The sequence below is a fragment of the Terrapene carolina genome, unplaced genomic scaffold (genome assembly GCF_002925995.2).
Source record: "Terrapene carolina triunguis isolate 2854851 unplaced genomic scaffold, T_m_triunguis-2.0 Scaffold50869, whole genome shotgun sequence".
In the NCBI taxonomy this organism is placed as follows: domain Eukaryota; kingdom Metazoa; phylum Chordata; order Testudines; family Emydidae; genus Terrapene; species Terrapene triunguis.
The window spans coordinates 23,563-40,891 of record NW_020715220.1 but is presented as its reverse complement, the minus strand read 5'-3'; the positions used below and the strand labels follow the sequence as shown (position 1 = coordinate 40,891).

The following is a 17,329-nucleotide window of genomic DNA, read 5'->3' as shown; positions in this document are numbered from 1 at the left end:
ATTATCTTTAGGTTTGTTACAGATTTACTTTAGCCTACACTAATATTAAAGGATATCAGATATAATAATACTAATACCAATACGATATTGATTTTTCTCAATTCATTGTTAATACAAAGGAAGGACACATAGACTCTTAGATATAAATTATTTATGTTATCTCTGTATAATGTCAATGTTTTGGGTCCCATTGAGGTCAATGAGAGTTCATTTGAAAAATCCCATCCTAAATAGACAAGACAGACAAAAGGTGGGGGAGTATTCCAGAATTTGAAATATCTTTGTAGATAACTGGATGTGTCAAAATATGAATTGGCCTCAGCATTTGATCTGACAGACAGTAAAATGCTACTAATAATGCAGAATCTGGATTCAGTAGTCACAATTTAATGAAATTGAAAATGCTCAGAGTGCAAAACAAAATTTTCCCACAATTCAGGATCTGGATTTATTCTCTTTGTTGCATAGAATATCATTGTAGAGATAATTCTGGTGCCATCACTTCTTTCCAACATTCAAAAGTACTGATCCTTATGAAATATCAATATATAAATTACAGGATAACTTAGAAAGTTATGAGTATATGGCAGCTAGAGCAGGTTAGAAAATGGTTTTTTTCCATGGAAAATTTTAACTTTTTGGTGAAAAATCATAAACTGAAAATTTTCAGCTGAAAATTGAAAAAGTTTCAGCCCATAATTTTTGGCTGAAAACCAAAACTTTGTACTTGGTAATGCCACTTTAGTGCCTCATGTGAGTTGTAGTTCAGGTGCATCATGCCCCCATTCTCCTCTATAGGCCAAGTTCCCTGGTCAGACTACATCTCCCATGATGCACCACAGTCTCCCATCTTGATGATCCACTGTGATGCATCATGAGAGAATCTGGCCAGAGTAAGCCAAGAGAGATGTCTGGCTAGAGAACTCAACATATAGAGAAGAACAGGGAAATGACACATCCGACTTCAGTTCTCATGAGGCATTGCTACATGAATTCTGAATCAACATTTTTCATTTTTCAGCTGACATATTCTGTTTTTCAATCAAAAACTGATTTTTTTTTGTTTTTATGTGTTCACTTTTTTGACAAACAGTTGAATTTTTCTTTAGAAAACAAACCCTTTTTGCAAAAAAAAGATTTGATTGAAAATCCTCAACCAGCCCTATTGGAAATCTTGGCTCATATTAGGAAATAAGAAATGGAAAAGTTTGTTGATGATGGAGCTTGGGATGATCAGAAAGTATAAATTAAGTAATATAAAAGCAATATTATACTATCCAGCAATAGATTTTGCTGTTCCGGACTAATAAATCTCCAGCTTATATAGTCTCTGATCTTTCAGTTGGATCTGGGTGAGCAAACCTTTGTGCCCACGTGGAGCCTTACTGACTTCCATGGGACTCCACTGCATGGCCCCTTGCCATTGGGAAGTCCCCTGGGAGTCAGTGGAGCTCTGCAAGGTACACCTGCCTGGATCCTATTACAGGATCAAGTCCATCATTTGTATACAGAATTTTGTTGAAAATGTGTATGTCAAAGTCAAGATTGTTAGTTCTTCTTGGTAGAAATTGTTCATTATATGAAAAATAGATAAATCTATGGTCCTGTTTTCAAATATAAGTGAAATTATGGTGATCTTTCTGTGTTGCAGGAAGTCATCCAAAGGTGTAAATTTCAGCGATACAGGAACCTCAAAGAGCAGTAACTCCTATACAAGTGTCACGTTTCTGATTTTCCTTGGGTTGACTGGATAATCAGTACGTCTTCGAGGTGATACTCTGTTCTGCTGCACCTTATAAGGTACCTATGGATAATTAACAAACAATTACGTATTAGATTATATCAGAATGAAATCCATCCAGTGTCCCACTCAAAACCCAAGTATAAAGAAAAACAGGATCAGGAAGAAAGAATACACTTATGTAAGTTTCACATGTGACACACTGATTGTAGGACTGACAATTCTGGCATTTGTTAATTAATAATTTGCAGTCTGAGAGCTGCTAGTACACCCTTGTAATCTGTACCCCTTTCAGCAAAAGATGGTTGAAATACCTCTTCTCTGATCTTTTTTACTGAAGCTATTCAACAAGCTGAAATAAAAGTAGGACTTCTGGCATTGTTCTCTTAATACTAAAATTAAAAATGTTAAACATGTCAACCAAAGGGAAGCAATATTTTAGAAGTAGGTCACCTGACTTTGCATTATTGATTTAGGGTGGGATTTTCAAAAGGCATTGGCCTACCTCTGCTCCCATCGTAGGCAATGGGAATTTTACAATTGATCACAGTGGGGCCAGAGTTAGGTCTACGCTGAGCACTTTTGGAAATCCTCCCCTAGAAGATTTGTGGTTAGTATAACAGACTTCCATCCTTAATTACGTATGAGTCTGTGCAAAATATCATATGAAAGAGAAAAGACAAGGTAGAATAAGACTCAAAATCCTCAGCTACTGCAACCAAGAAATATATACTTCAGATTGTTAAACGTCAAAAAAATACTGAGGTTTAAGAAAAATAGTTACTTATTGAGAGCTCCAAAGACAAGAAATTACTGCAAAATTATAATTGTGCAACTTCACAAATGTAGTTTCACAATTGTAAACCATCAGGGAATTATAGCCAATGACCCAGGTCCTCGACTATGGCTGAGGAGCATACAGTGCAAATCAGGACATATGGAACAAAAAAAAGTTGCTTTGGGCTCCCCAAACCCTGGACAATCTGTGTGCTAGTATAGTCCCCAGTGTGACTAGCAATGATTGACTCATAATAGGCCTGACCATAAGTCCACTGAAGTCAATGGGAGTCTCTCCATTCACTTCAGTGGGGCTTTGGATCATACCCAAGATGAGAAAACTGGATCTCAGCTACTGAATAGTCTTCCTGTGGTTTGCCTGAGTCTAAAGTGTAAGTGCATGAAATCTATGTTCTCTTGGTATTCTGCCTGTATTTAACATCTTAAATAATGCATCTGGTACATATGAATTATTTAATAGGTCATAGAAGAAAATGTTAGATAACAAATGTGGACAATATTGCTCCATTTTTGCTTTGGATTTAATGGCTCCCGGCACCTCAAAGAAAACCACAGGATAAATATAATTATTCCAGGAACATGTCATAAGACAGCTGTCTTCTGTTTCAAACATAAGTCTGTTTCTTTTTTCTTCTGCATCACTGAAACATATGTTAGCTGCCAAATTTACCCACGTTTATTAACTATTTATTTCAACGGAGAGTGAGTAGTGCTTTCAGAAGTGACCAGGTGGCCCATCTCTGCTTAAGAGACCCTTTCAGGGACCTTTCTGCTGGTCCCTGCTGATCTTAGCCTGTTGCAATTTAGCAACAGTCTGAGGACTTTGCCTATCTCCCTCAGCAGAGTCATTGCTCACTTGTAATTTCCAGAGCACAGGTGATCTTTCCTTTGGTCTGTGGTACCTATGGGAAGAATAGCTGACAGCAATTGTTCAGGTTATGGCCAAACAATATTGGGCATTTCTTGATACTTCAGTTATAGGTATGGTCATTATGTCAGACCATCTGAGACAAGTCACATAAATAAAAGTGCAGGATCGCTACCTGCAGAAAAATTTACAGATTTGTAAAAGAAATGGTGCAGATATCAGCTGAAAAAATCGGAAGGCAAATGTTATGTTTGCGGAAAGCAGCCACCTGCTTCTCAGATATTCTGGACTGCCCATCGAACATAAATCATATTGAAAAGATTAAACTAATAGTGGGGAGGTTCAGTTTGTTTGTTGCACTTAATAACCATGAAGTCTCAAATAAAGACAGAGCAGAATTGCATAGTTCAGAACTGGCTCTGAACTTTCCCAACCTATGGAATTTTTTTAAATCTGATGTTTAGCAAAGTGTAGACCCATGCCATTTCCATAGTTTTGTTGCACCAAAATATTTCACTGTGTTTGACTTTATTAAAAAAGTCAATTGCACCAAACACTACTGTAGTGTTATTGTGAGATATAGGGTTTGGGACCATTATTAGACAATGCCATAGTAGGGTCAGTTTTTGCTGGTGGTGGTGGTTGTTTTAATAAGGGTGAACTGACAGAGGCAGTCTTGAATAATGTTATGGCTCGTAGATAGGGAAGGGGAAGGGGAAGGGAAGTCTTCTATTGCCTTGGAAATCCCATCCAAAGGTATGGACAATTGCAGTTCCCCCCTCTCCACCCAGAAAGGGCTGAGGCAGTATGTGCACTCCCACTGCAGGCACTATAGAAAGGGATTATGCCCCTAAAAGCACAACAGGCATGCTTCACTATTGCCCTGCATCTTGTGTATATATTTACACCAGTTCCAAGTGAATGAAAAGTGTGTGTAAAAGGCTATCACCCTGCTCTGGCTAAGTTTTACACCCACACTGCACTGGTGTAAATGCCTACACACGGTGCAGTGAATTAGGCCTAGTGTCTGCGAGATCCCCCTGCAGCCATGCGGCTCTACTCAGTCTGTGGCTAACTGGTACCATCTAGCCCCTGGCAATTTAGCATTCCCTAATGAAGATTTAAAAAGATCAGATGCATTATACGGTTTCATACGTGAAATTCAGATACTTAGGAGCACAATCGTAACTTCTTGATTTCTATCATTGTGTTATGGATGCCATGCCCTCAGCTTGGTTTGATTCAAAGCTTTTTCTTCTTTGGAATAATTCAGCACATATGTGTTTCCAGTCTTCACAGGATCCCTCTCGGACCTCATGAAGATTAATGGTTTCATTGTCAATTATGTCTAACGTGCTGGGGGGAGAAGTAGCAACAGTGAGGCTTGATTCGTTTAATGAAGTATCTGATGCTGTATTATCAATGTTCTTAGATGGTCACAATGAGCCCCTCTGTCAAATATGAAGCAAAATGGTAGCATTCCTTCTTCATAGCTTTAAATCTCTCTGCAGTCATAGCATGAAATTCTTTATCCATTGACAATTGTCAGTAAAAAGCTTAAAACCCCACATGCTGATTTATCAACTGCCCTCAAGGTTACTGAAAGCATAAAGCCTTTCTTATCACATTGGCTTGGTTGGGAGGAACTGGATACCAAATCAATCTTTCTGTCTATTACAGCTCTTCAGCCACACAAAAGGAAGTAGTAGTCCATGGATGAAGCTGAGGATAAAACTGGTGCATGCAGTAGCTCACTTCAGGGTTGAATTCTTTAACTGTGTTTCTTTAATCAGTGAAAGAAAGATTTCAGCTAGTACAAGCACAGTGTAGTCATTTTAATTCCTATATGACATCAAGTAGATGAATGATGTGCACACATCTGCTATTAGGAAACAGAGGTTTGAACTTCAAATTGATTTGACAGATGGCAGCGCCTCAGACACGGATGCTATGGAAATGTGAGATGAGCTGAAGGTCCTGCCTATTGTTACCCAGCCAAAGCTCCACCTCCAACAGCATTAGAACAAATTGCTGAAATTAATATAGTAGGCGTGTTTCCAAGCATGTCTGTTTGCTCGACGCACTCTACTGTACTCACAGCTGGAGCTACGGGGCAGCACACAGCTTAGAGGCCCTGTCCCTACTCAAGCAAAACTCTGCCTGAAATCAGTGGGAGTTTAACCTGCAGGTTCAGGCCTTTGTTATGGCTTGGCTTACGGTGAGAGGAGTCTGTGTGCTTGTATGCATGGTGTGTCTTTAAAGAGGCTGACTCTCTTACTGGGGGACTGCTTTGGAAGCTCTTCCAATCAGGTGCATTCCAGAGGTGGGACGGAGTATCAGCCAGCTGGTAGGTCAGGGGACATCTCCTGTTTGTTTTAGGCTTCAAGGTTGCTTACCCACATTTGTTTCTTTTAATTCCAAATTTTATTTTAGTTATTTATTTCAATGGATAAATGAGCAAAAAAGCACCCATCCCAAAGCCTGGATACCCTAACAATAATTCAAATGCACCATATCACAACATCCACTGTGACAAAAATCATGTCACAGAACAGACTGCCTCCATACCCTCAGTTGTGTAACAAATCAGTGCTTCAAAGAAAGTGAAACAACCCTAAGGACCAAAGCTAAATGCATTGAGAGTATCTTACTCCCAGAGCATAAATTTAGTCCACAGCTTACCCCTGTGACTGGGAACAAGAAGCACACTTCATTATCATCACTGACAGTAACAAAATATGCAATTAAACAGAATTCTGCAACTCTCATCTTCCTGTGGCTTTTCCTTAGCTAATACATTCACAGTGGAGACTTTCCAGCACCTCTGCACAGATGCCTTGGCCTCGTCTTCTGCTTGCTGGCAATTTTCTCCTTAGCTCAATATTTATATCATATCGTTTTTAAACTGATAAATGCTACAGCATTAGTTTTCCCTATGATGATTTGCCAAATCTTTTGCTTATGGTATGAACTGATCAGTGCAGTTGCTGTGCAAAAGAACCAGTATTCATAGTCTATGAACGTTTTACATTAGTTTCTATTCTGATGAGATTAATTTATGACAGGTGTTGTCTGTGTTGTTCCATGTTGCCAGTTTATATAAAGAGACACTGTATGTTCCTGAGCGCTTTACTCCAAGGAGTAGAGAGCAAGGATTCCTATGTAAACAAAATCTTTGGTGCCAAATCCCATCTAGTAATTTAAAATAGCACCTTGTTAAGCATTGAAAAGTAAATGCCAAATTTGATGTCAACATGGTTTAAAATCCTAATCAGAAGCCTGATCCAAAGCCTATTGAAGTCAATAGGAGTTTTTCTACTGGCTGCATTGTGTGCTAGATTAGGCCCTAAATGCCTAACACTTTGCATCTAATTTTCATGTAGGCTGGGGAATGTACTGTACAGAAGAAATGTTTAAATCAATCAGTACAGAATGTTACAATATGCTAAACACATGGAATTTATTTTAAACAAGGGAAATAAGACACAAACATGGAACTCAATAATGGAGGAAATGAAAAAAAAGAAGACCCAACCAAAACCTTCCTGATTATAATGGAGGAAAGGGGAGCCAAAACCAACAATTTCTAAATCTGAAAGGAGGAGCAAAACAAAAGGTAGAAGGTTTGTAAAAACAAAAGTAATGCTGCTGCACTTGATAGTATGGAAGATCAAAGGGGCAGCTCCTAGATTGATGGATCTAAGGTTCAGGTGAGGGCTTCAGGTTTGTTCAGTCTTGAGTTGCTGGTGCTGGCCTCTGGATTGATGATTCCTGGATTACAGATGAGGATCCTTTGGTTTCTGAGTCACTAGTTGGGGGTTCTGGCCTGTGGATTTCTGGTTCCTTGACTGGGGTTGCTCACCCCCAAATTGTTTGGTCCTGGCAGGAGGGTTCTGGTTCTTGATTTGCTGCCCCTGGGGCTGGTGGATCCTGGGTTGTGGGTGCTTACTTCTGAGTTGTTGTTTGTTTGTAGGTGCTGACCCTTTTAGTTGCTGAGTTCTGGGATGCCGGGCCGTAGTGTGTGGGTGCTGATGTCTGTGTTGGTATTTGTGGCGGTACAGGGTCCTGGTATGTGGATGCTGGCTTCTGGATTGCAGGGTCCTGGGGTAAATGATCCTTGAGTGAGGGGTCCTTATTTGGTGCCTCTTGTAGTTTTGTGTCTTAGGTTGCTGCCTATGATGATTAAGGTGATGCACAGGTGAAATGGAAGTGTGGTATGGAAGAGAACGTGATGATCTGGGGACCTGAGATGACTGCCACCTTACATGTGTTGAGATCTGTATGAGAAAAGGAAGCAGGTTATGATCAGAATGCACGTTGAATGATCACATGATGATAGATACCCAGCATGTTTGTGGCTAGATCAGTACATGTGAATCCACAAGGAGTTGAAGACAAACATAAAGGTCAGAGCAATCCTATTTGTGGCACAATAGGGCCTGAATGTACAAGACCTCCTCTCAGTCCTCCTAAGATGTCAGTACTATGGGTATGATATTTCTGATGTCTGCACACTACTTTATTTGCACTGCAGTGAGTACATTATGAACATAATAGTACTCACAATACTATCAGAGCACACATATAGTTTTGACTAGGAAAAATACTAATATTTGGATTCAGATTCTATTCATTCTCAGTGACTGTGTTTGCATTATAGTCAATCTCTCCAGGCATGAATACCATTTGAAAATGAAGCCCTATCGTCAAACCCTGCCCATCTCCTGCTGCCACTGCTGCTTCTGTTCTTCTTTCTGCTGATTCCTCGAGGTGTCAAGGAAGCCAAGCACAGAGATCTCAATCCCTTCCTCCATCATCCAGGGATGGATAGACAAGTGCTTGGGTCTTCACTTCCCATTCTCTTTCCTTCAATGGGGGGGAGCAAGTGTGTTCATTTCCTCTTCCTTCTCCTCCAGGGAGGAAGAGCTAGAAGCTAGGTTCTTCACTCCCCTCACCTGTCCTCCATGGAAGGACTGCCAAAAGCCCAGATGTTTACTCATCCTTCCTTATCATCCAGGGACCATGAGCCGGGTGCTGGGGTCTTCACTCCCATATCCTCCTGGAATGTGGAAACAATTCTTCACATAATTCCTCTCCCTCTCCTTTTTTCATTTCTATTAAAATACCCAGAAGAGCAATAGGGTAAGGAAGAAGAAGAGCCACTGGTAGTGTCTGCTGTACCTGGACAGAGAGAGACAAGCAAGAAGCATAGATGCCTGTGCCAGGGATTGCAGTGGCAGGAGTGTAGATGGCTACTGAACATGCTGTTTGGTTGAACAGTAATCACCAACCAAGAACAAATAACAGGCAGTTATATGGCTGTGGCCATCTGGTTTTTTTCCTGGTTGACAAGACATTTAATATCTTGAACGAGCAGCCCAGTGTTTAACATGTGTGACATATTGGCAGCTGCCGTAATTAATCAGTCGGTGTTCAAATGTGGCCAATCTTTTGGCAGGAAGCCTTGTTTCTGAATCTGTAGGGGAAGACTACAAGAAAGCAGTTTTTTGGGGGGGAATCTTCCACCATGTTTGAGAATAATGTCATAGATTCAGTCCACAAATTGCAAAACCACCGTCTCTTCTGGAAAGGCTTCCTTATAGAATATTAAAACTGCTGTAATCAACCATGTGTGAGTTAGACATGCAGAGGTGTACTGAGAAGCCAAAGAGCTAACGGGGAAATCTGCTGTGTTCAGATTGAGAATCTATGGCCACCATGCTCGGAAGACACAGTGGAAAGTGGAATTTCTGGAGTTTGTAAAAATACACAAAGTGTCTTGTTGGGACACTTATACATCATGTGAAACCATATTCTACTGTGGAGGACCAAAACGTTGGTTAGATTGCTAAAACATTCTCTCACCATATTGTAAAATACCATTGCAAAAAGTTTTCACCCTCAGAGTAATTCTTGACCTCTGTAAAAGAACGTGCCTGCAGTTACTGATGTAGATGTAAACCACCGTAACTTTGCCCTGTCTTCCTCTCTGATGTGAGAAATCAGAGATAGACAACACAGCCCTTCCATGGTGTGCCTGCACACTGGACTGACAGCTAGTTTAAGAGAAATGCTTCATCTTTATATTGCAAGACCATCCAGGGTTCCAAAAATTCCAAAGCTTATCAGACAATGGTGAGAAAATGGGAGATAATGAAAGACAGCTGTCAAACTGTTCATGATAATGTTGCAACAATTAAAAGAGCTAGTGATGATTTTGATGTTGCATCTTCAACTGCTTTGAACATATCTCACACCTTTGCATTAGTGATATTTTTGTTAGCTAGCAGTCCATCTGAAATATAATGGCTACCCAGAAAGATTTTTGATTATTTTAAGTAGTTATCCTGAGAAGTTTCTAAATTGAATAATATAGAGAAAGATCTAGGCTCACTCTTCAGTGAATTAATACAAGATATCATCAGAAGATAGATCTCAGCTTTCGATATGTTGAAACATCTCATTCAAAATAAACAAGAGTTCAGTGTGTTGTATAAACTCATAAATGTTCATAGAATATCAGGGTCAGAAGGGACCTCAGGAGGTCATCTAGTCCAACCCCCTGCTCAAAGCAGGATCAATCCCCAGATGGCTCCCTCAAGGACTGAGCTCACAACCCTGGGTTTAGCAAGCCAATGCGCAAACCACTGAGCTATCCCTCCCTCCAAAGCATTGTTCCCACAGCAGGAAATGAACCTGGGCGAAAACTAGGAATCCTGACCACTAGACCATATGGGACTGGTACAGAGACTGGTACATGTTCCTGTCCACAGAAATCTTTAGTAAAGATGAAAGATTTATACAATCTGAAGAGAAACCAGAGTATATAGGAACTGAATGCCACATCACTGACTCTTTCCTGACAGACTATTGGTGAGATGTTAGTTGGCATACTAAAGCTCTTTTACAAATTTACAAGATAAATTAATGTGGAGCAGACCAGCATTTCCTGCCTGTGTTACCAGCTGTTAGAGCTTGAAACTACACTTAAGCGAGGAGGTAGCAGAGAAGGGCACAAACAAGAGAATAAATACTGAACTCTTCTTCTTCATGCTTCAGCCATATTGAATGGGCACAAGGTTCTACATTCACTTGTGTGGCACATACATGCTTTAAGTTGTATCTTTCATTTTAGATGCCAAATATTGTGAGTCAAAGGACTTGTAAAATTCGTGAGAATGTCAGTATCTGTAATGGTGACATGAAATCTGAAAATAAAGAAAATGTTGTCACGTGGCCCAGCAAGAAATCATGCAGGGAAAATGCAAATCTGTGTTGTTACTGTGATTATGAAGGAGTCACAATCCCCAGCTTCCACTACTACAGTGGCTAGAGAACTGATGGTTCATCTTAGGTTATGTCAACACTGCAACAAAAAGAGCCGCAACTGCGAGTCTCGGTGCCCAGGTCAAGTGTCTTGGTCTCGCAGGGCTCAGGCTCTGGGACTAAAAGTGCCAATGTAGGTGCTCAGGCTGGAGCATAGGCTCTGAAAACCGTTGTGGGGGGTGGGTCTCAGAGCCCAGGTTCCAGCCTGAGCCCAAAGGGCTACACTACTATTTTTTAGCCCCATCGCACATGCCCTGCGAGCCCGAGTCAGACGACCTGAGCTCTGAGACTCGCTATTGCAGGTCTTTTTTTGCAGTGTTGACACATCCTCAGACAACCAGGCCTCTTGGCCCTTTAAGAATGGTGGAAGCAAAAGACTATGAGGCCTCCAAGTTTTGATGGTATTGCAAGGCTTAGAGCTGTACCTAGTAATGCCCCTTCTCAGACAGTTCAGTACTGCTTAGCATATTTATGCTGATTATCAACATAGTCTTCCTGAGAATGTCCAGAGGTTTTGTTTTTTAATGTGTGAGCCTGGGCAGGTGGGGCTCAGCAGTCCAGCTAGGAGAAGGAAAATTCTGATTTCAAACCAAGAGCATCAGGCCTGGCTAGCTGGTTTATAAAAGCTGTGCAAATCACACATGCTCTATAAACCACCGATCCCAATTTACAGTACAAGGCAAAGGCCAAGCAAGCAATGTGTGAGTCTGTGTCTGCTGCAAATGGAATAGCTTCAATTAATGCAAAAGTGGGAGAGTTTAAATAATAGACTAGCTAGCTGTCCTGAAAGCTAACTTTTCTTAAACAAGTTTTATTTGAAAATGAGTCTTGTACTACAACTATTCATTCAACTTCACTTAAAAGTAACAGTAAATAGTAATCCACATGAATCTACATGGAAACCATTATTTGGTCGTATTTCATTTCAGTTGTTTTGTAACACCACAGAAAAAACACTTGCATATGTGCAGCATTTTAGAGCATGTGCAGTGGAACCAGTATCAAGTAACCATCCAAAATAGCAAAGGAAGTGATGCTGTGTGTGTCTAAAGTCACAATCTCACCCTTAGACTGTAGTCAGCAATGCAAGGCCTCAGCACCTCATTCTGAGCATGTAACATCATTTGTGCCTATTTTAAACACATATTAGGCACCTAGTACTGGGCACTTAAACACATAAATACACCTATTCTTCTCATTGTGCATAGCTTCATGCAATAGCAAAATGTTCTAAAATAGTCCACAAAGAACTCTCAGTGTAATGGCCTATCCTTGTGAGCAGGTATGTGTGTCTATGTACTGGTGTACTTGTAACTTCTAGCACCAACAGTAGTTTCAGATGCCAAATCTGACAAGCCTGAAAATCTAGAATAACAAAGGGCTGACAAAATGGACAAAACTCCCTTTCACTTCAGTAGGGCCAGGATTTCACCCTTGGAGAGGAGGATGATGCAGGCATAAAAGGTCTTTTCTGAGTTATTTTAGAAAAATAAATACATAAACCAGAAAGATTTTGTTGTATGGCTAAGTACTTACTAAATCCTGCAATATCAATATTCAAAGTGAACAAGGAAACGCTAGGGGCATTTGTGAAATTATCAAGTTAGCACTCTGACAAAAACACTGCATCGTGAGTTTCACAGACCAGCTTGCTAGGTTCTGTCTACAAAAGAACCTTAGATGGAGAAAGGTGGTTGGTCAAGTAGTCAAAGCCTTCTCAGGAGAGAGTAACACAAGAGAGGCCAGGGAGACACCTGTGTATAGAAGTTAGCTTTTTAAGTCCCTATAGTGACCGAGGGACTGCAGTTTTGCCATACTATTACTTTGTGGTAACCTATATCTTTCTTCTGTACTATACAGGGGAGATCATTATGGAATTGAGCTACACCATTTTTCATGTCACTTTGTTGTTCCTACATTCACCTGAGTCTGTCACTCAGTGTCATCCTGGTGCTTTCTTGTAACAGCTATTGTTCTCAGCTCCAAATCAAATAGACCAAGAGACTTACATGTTGAGAAGAACAAAAATCATAGAGGAAATGAACTTCCATATTATCCTGATCATGAATTACAGAGGGCAGAGAAGCCAGCTCAGCTAAATGTGTGAGAAGATAGTCTTGTGAATGATACACTGCCATCTTTTATGCCACAAAGTATGCTCACATTTCTTTCCTAACCAATGGCACTTTGATAATGGTCCATCCCCTTCTTCCCACCTCCATTGAAATGAAACAGGAAAGTTTCCTGAGAGAAGTTCCGGTAAAATAGCCATCGCATTAAAGCATGTTCCAAGGGCATGCCCCGTAGTGTACTTTATACCTATATCACCATGTCATCTCAAAACATTTTACGAAGTATGGGCCTGATCCAAACCCTGCTGAAATGAATGGAAACTCACCCAATGAGTTCACGGTGGTTTGGATCAGGCCCTATGTACATACAGTGCTACTGAATTGCAGCATCTTATGAACTGGAGAACACTAGCATACAAAAGCAGGGAAATGTTGCACATTGAAAGCAGGGCAAAAAACTCCATAATCTAATGGGACTGGGTGGTTGGGAATAGAAAAGAGCATATGATAAGGAGCCTAGATCTTGCGTAGTTATAGCCCAGGCTGGTAAGATGGTGCAACGTCATTGTAATAAAAACAAAAATCTTTTAAACCAAATTTTAGATTTTTAATTTTAGATGCAAATCTAAGAAACTAGCATTAGCATCCAGTGTATGTCCTGAAATCAGGCGTTTCATAGAAACTAAAAGGAGATAATGTTGAAGGCCAGAATGGAGCCCGACTTGGCTTTTAAATTTCAGAGTCCTTTAGAAATCCATGATCTAAGTATAGTACATATTTGCTATATGAAAATGTCAAGATCTCAGTGGGTTATTTGCCAATTACCTCTGATGGGGAACTGACTTCTAAATCTTCTTCTGTGCGATAAAAGTTGGAGGCCATTGGGGGAAGAGGGGCGATTCCTGTAACAGAAGAATATATAAGATCATTGTTATTCACTGTCCAACATGGCATGAACCATAAATCATTCTGGGATAAAAATAAAATATGATTTGTTACTGTAGGTGTTTTGCAGAGTTACTTCTGCCAAATGAATTTTCAAGGAACTCATCTAGGAGACTGTTGAATCTTCTTGCTGAAGTTTATCTAAGCTTGTCTAAGTTTATACTTTATGAGATAGCAAAATATTGCTTCTGCGTACCCCTGCAATCTTCGTAGTAGATGCACTTCTTTATATTTAATTGTTTTTTAGGAAAAAGTGTGCATAGTTGGATTATACGCTGTGTACAATCATTTTACATCCTTTAAATGTTTGATACAGAAAAAGAATCTGATTATAAATACAAGTGGCAAGCAAGGATTTGGTTGAGATTTACATTTACTGTTTGTTTATATATGTTCAAGAACAGGCCTCCTGTCTGGGAGCTGGAATTTGCATTACATTAGTCATTTATTGCTAAAATCTTAACTCTCTAGTATATTTTCATACATATATTCAGCAACATGGAGAAAAGGATTGCAAAGGACAATTGTTTTTCCCTGTATTTCTGTGAGGAAACCTAAGCTGTTCAAAGAATTGGGCTCTTTCCAACTTTTGTACCTCCACCTATATCTTCCAGATGTGGTACAGCAGTCAGTGGTCTACCAAGTCCCTAGCCACCACTCTGTGGTCACCATCGGTGAATGCAAACATTATAAAAATCACCACCAACAAATGTAATTGTTGGGTTTTTTAACCTCCCCCACCCCCAGGATTATATAGTCTATACAGTTAAGAATAGAGGTGAGTGAATAATTAATTTTTTGGTTCGGTGGCCAAACCGAAAAAGCAGGAGGAAAAGTCAGTTATTTTAGAACTGAAATTGTATTTTGATATTTCTCACTGCGAAAAAATTATTTGGGTTGAACTAAAGGGTTCAAATGTCAGTTTGAAATGGCATTTTTTCAAGAAAATGTGCCTTTGGAACAAAACGTCAAAACAGTTCATTTTGAAAATGTCAAAACTAAATATTTAAAAAAAACCAGCCTATTTTGGCTGAACTAGTCACCAAATTTGTCCTGAATTCTTGAATATTTTTAGTGTTCCCAAAAATGTATTTGTGGGGTAATTTACTATTTCCCCCCCCACACACACACACACACAAATAAATTGCCCAGATCTAATTAAGAGTTCTACTACATGGTAACAGAATGTACTGTGGCGGGAAGCTGAACATGTCAGTGGGGTTCACCATTCCATAAGTATATCATCCGTAAATATATCATCCTCTAAGAATATCTCTGTGCTATTGTATAAGATAATAAACCAAAGAAATACCCACCCATGCCTGAAAAACTATGAGGATATTGAAATGTTACCCTGAGATATCATTCCTAGAGTAGTACTTTTGTGGGTCACACTGCATGAATGAACAATACAACATTTATTGCATGAATTAACTAAAAACATATGGTTGTACCAACTGCAATTATTATTAAGTAACATGGGTAGCAAAATAATAGTGATGGACGAGCCATAAAACAATCATAGGTGTGGTTGTATTCAGAAAAGCATCCAACATTGCTAGAGTTAGCTAAACTATTGGAATTTCTGCAAAACTGGATTGGAAATCTCACGCCCACAGGCTCTGTTGTGATGTTTCTTGCATTTTCTGCTTTCTGTCAAACTGTAAATCACTGCAAGATCAGCCTTCCTTGTGGGATTCTGGTACCTCCGTCTTTGGCCCTCGCAGGAATTTGGAAATGAAAAGGCACACGGAAGATTTTTTTTTTAATAACCAAAGTTTTTACAACTTCACAAACGCTCAGTTCACACGTTCACTTAGATTTTTGGGCAAAGGTCCACCCAGGAGCGGCGCCAGGGTTTTTGCCGCCCTAGGCGGCAGCGCTCCTCCTCTGAGCATTCAGGGGGCCAGGGGTCTTCGGCGGTGGGGGTCCTTCTGCTCTGCGTCTTTGGGGCACTTCGGCAGCGGGTCCCGGAGCGAGTGAAGGACCCGCCGCCGAATTTCTGCCGAAGATCCGGAGGGGAAGGACCCCCCGCCGCCGAATTACCGCTGAGGGCGGCAAAATGCAGCCCCCCAAATCCTGCCACCCTAGGCGACCACCTAGGGTCGCCTAGTGGAAGCGCTGGCCTTGTGTCCACCCCTACAACTACAACTGTGTTTGGAAGCCTCCAAACACCCTAGCATTCTGAGAGATCAGAACTTTCCTGAATAGGGTCAGGCACACATTGTGTTTTCCATAATGTATTGGGTATTCTAAGACTTTATTTAAGTAGCACGGAGTAAAAAATGCACATTTCTTGGAAATCGGTGAGCCAACTCTATTACGCTTGCTTCATTATCACTGACATATTTGACTCACTTGGCATTTGTTTTGTGTACACTGGGTCCTCTGGACTGTATCCAGAATTTTCATTACCACTGCTTCTCCTGGTCTTCACACTACCATCATTGGTTTTCTTAGTTGAAACTTTTCTGGAAATAAAAATTCCAATCATTAAAACCTACATTCTATGAGCATTCTTAGGCAGTATCCAACAGAGAGAGAGGCACAAATTCTCAAAGGTATTTCAGCACCAACTCTCATTGATTTTCATGGAAGTTAGGTACCTAAATACCTTTGAGGATCTGGGTCAAAGGACTTGCAGATGTATCCAACTTCCAAAAAAGTAAAGAAAAATAATGTATAATCCTTGAAAGAATTTACCCACTGCATGCACGGTCTTGTATAAATCCTAACTAGGCTTTGCTTAAAAAGTTCTGATCAGCTGCTTAATAACATTTGGGAAATTAAGATGATTAACATCTTAAGACTTCAAGTCTGTGACCCAGTTCAAAATTTTTGTAAAAACTAAAGCACAACCCCATATTCTGACCTCGATTGTGTAATTTAACCACAGCCCTGCATTGGGAGCAATAGGGAGAGTACCCCTGTGCGCAGGAGGACTATGCAGTCTGTCCCTCTGCCTCCCCACACCATAGAGGAGGGTGCAAGCGGCTTCCGGTGGTTCAGTGGGCCAGTTTGGTGGGGAGGCCAGGCTACGACTCTGCCTCTGCCTCCCACCCTCCAAGCTCCCCTTTGGGGTGAGATGCACACCTGGAGTTAAATGGAGGGGGTACAACTGACAGGTCTTTTTGCAAGCTGTGCAAGGCAACAGGAGGCTTCTTGTGAGCACCCTCCCAAACACACCGTGTAAGGCTCCGTCACAATCTGACCTATGGCCCTGATCCTGCAAACATTTACACACATGCTCAACCTCAAGCAGGTGTGTCGTCCCACTGAAGTCAATAGGACTACTCCTCCGTTAAGCACCTATGTAAGCATTTGCAGGGTGGGGGCCTACATTTGTAGCCAGTGGGATACAGATAATACATCTCTATTTATCACTCTGTTGCGCTACAAGGGATTTTACTCGTCATTTATTCCAAATAGCCCAAGTCTGGGGTCCTCCAGGGCACGCTGCAAGGCCCATCTCTTTGCCCAGGCTTTTGGGGAGAGACAAGCCAGCTAAGGGCAGGGGTATGCAGAAGAAGGGCTGGGATTTGTAGCTGGAGTGGGATTTTTTTCTTTGTTCCCGTTATG

General features: G+C 40.7%; 1 protein-coding gene across 2 annotated transcripts in view; it reads right to left on the bottom strand.

The window, feature by feature from the left end:
* Nucleotides 1-937: 937 nt before the first annotated feature.
* The window catches only part of LOC112117104 (immunoglobulin superfamily member 5), a 35,833-nt gene continuing 19,441 nt past the window's right edge, over nt 938-17,329 (bottom strand). Inside the window, exons 6-8 of one of the 2 annotated variants that reach the window (XM_026647039.1) lie at nt 16,109-16,221; nt 13,631-13,707; nt 938-1,804 (exon numbers count right to left, since the gene is read on the bottom strand). In XM_026647039.1, the coding sequence (XP_026502824.1) occupies nt 1,709-1,804; nt 13,631-13,707; nt 16,109-16,221 (286 nt within the window). In that variant the 3' untranslated portion in view covers nt 938-1,708. Of the gene's footprint in view, nt 1,805-6,942; nt 7,685-13,630; nt 13,708-16,108; nt 16,222-17,329 lie in introns of those variants that run through there. The other variant, XM_026647038.1, reaches the window with a different exon arrangement.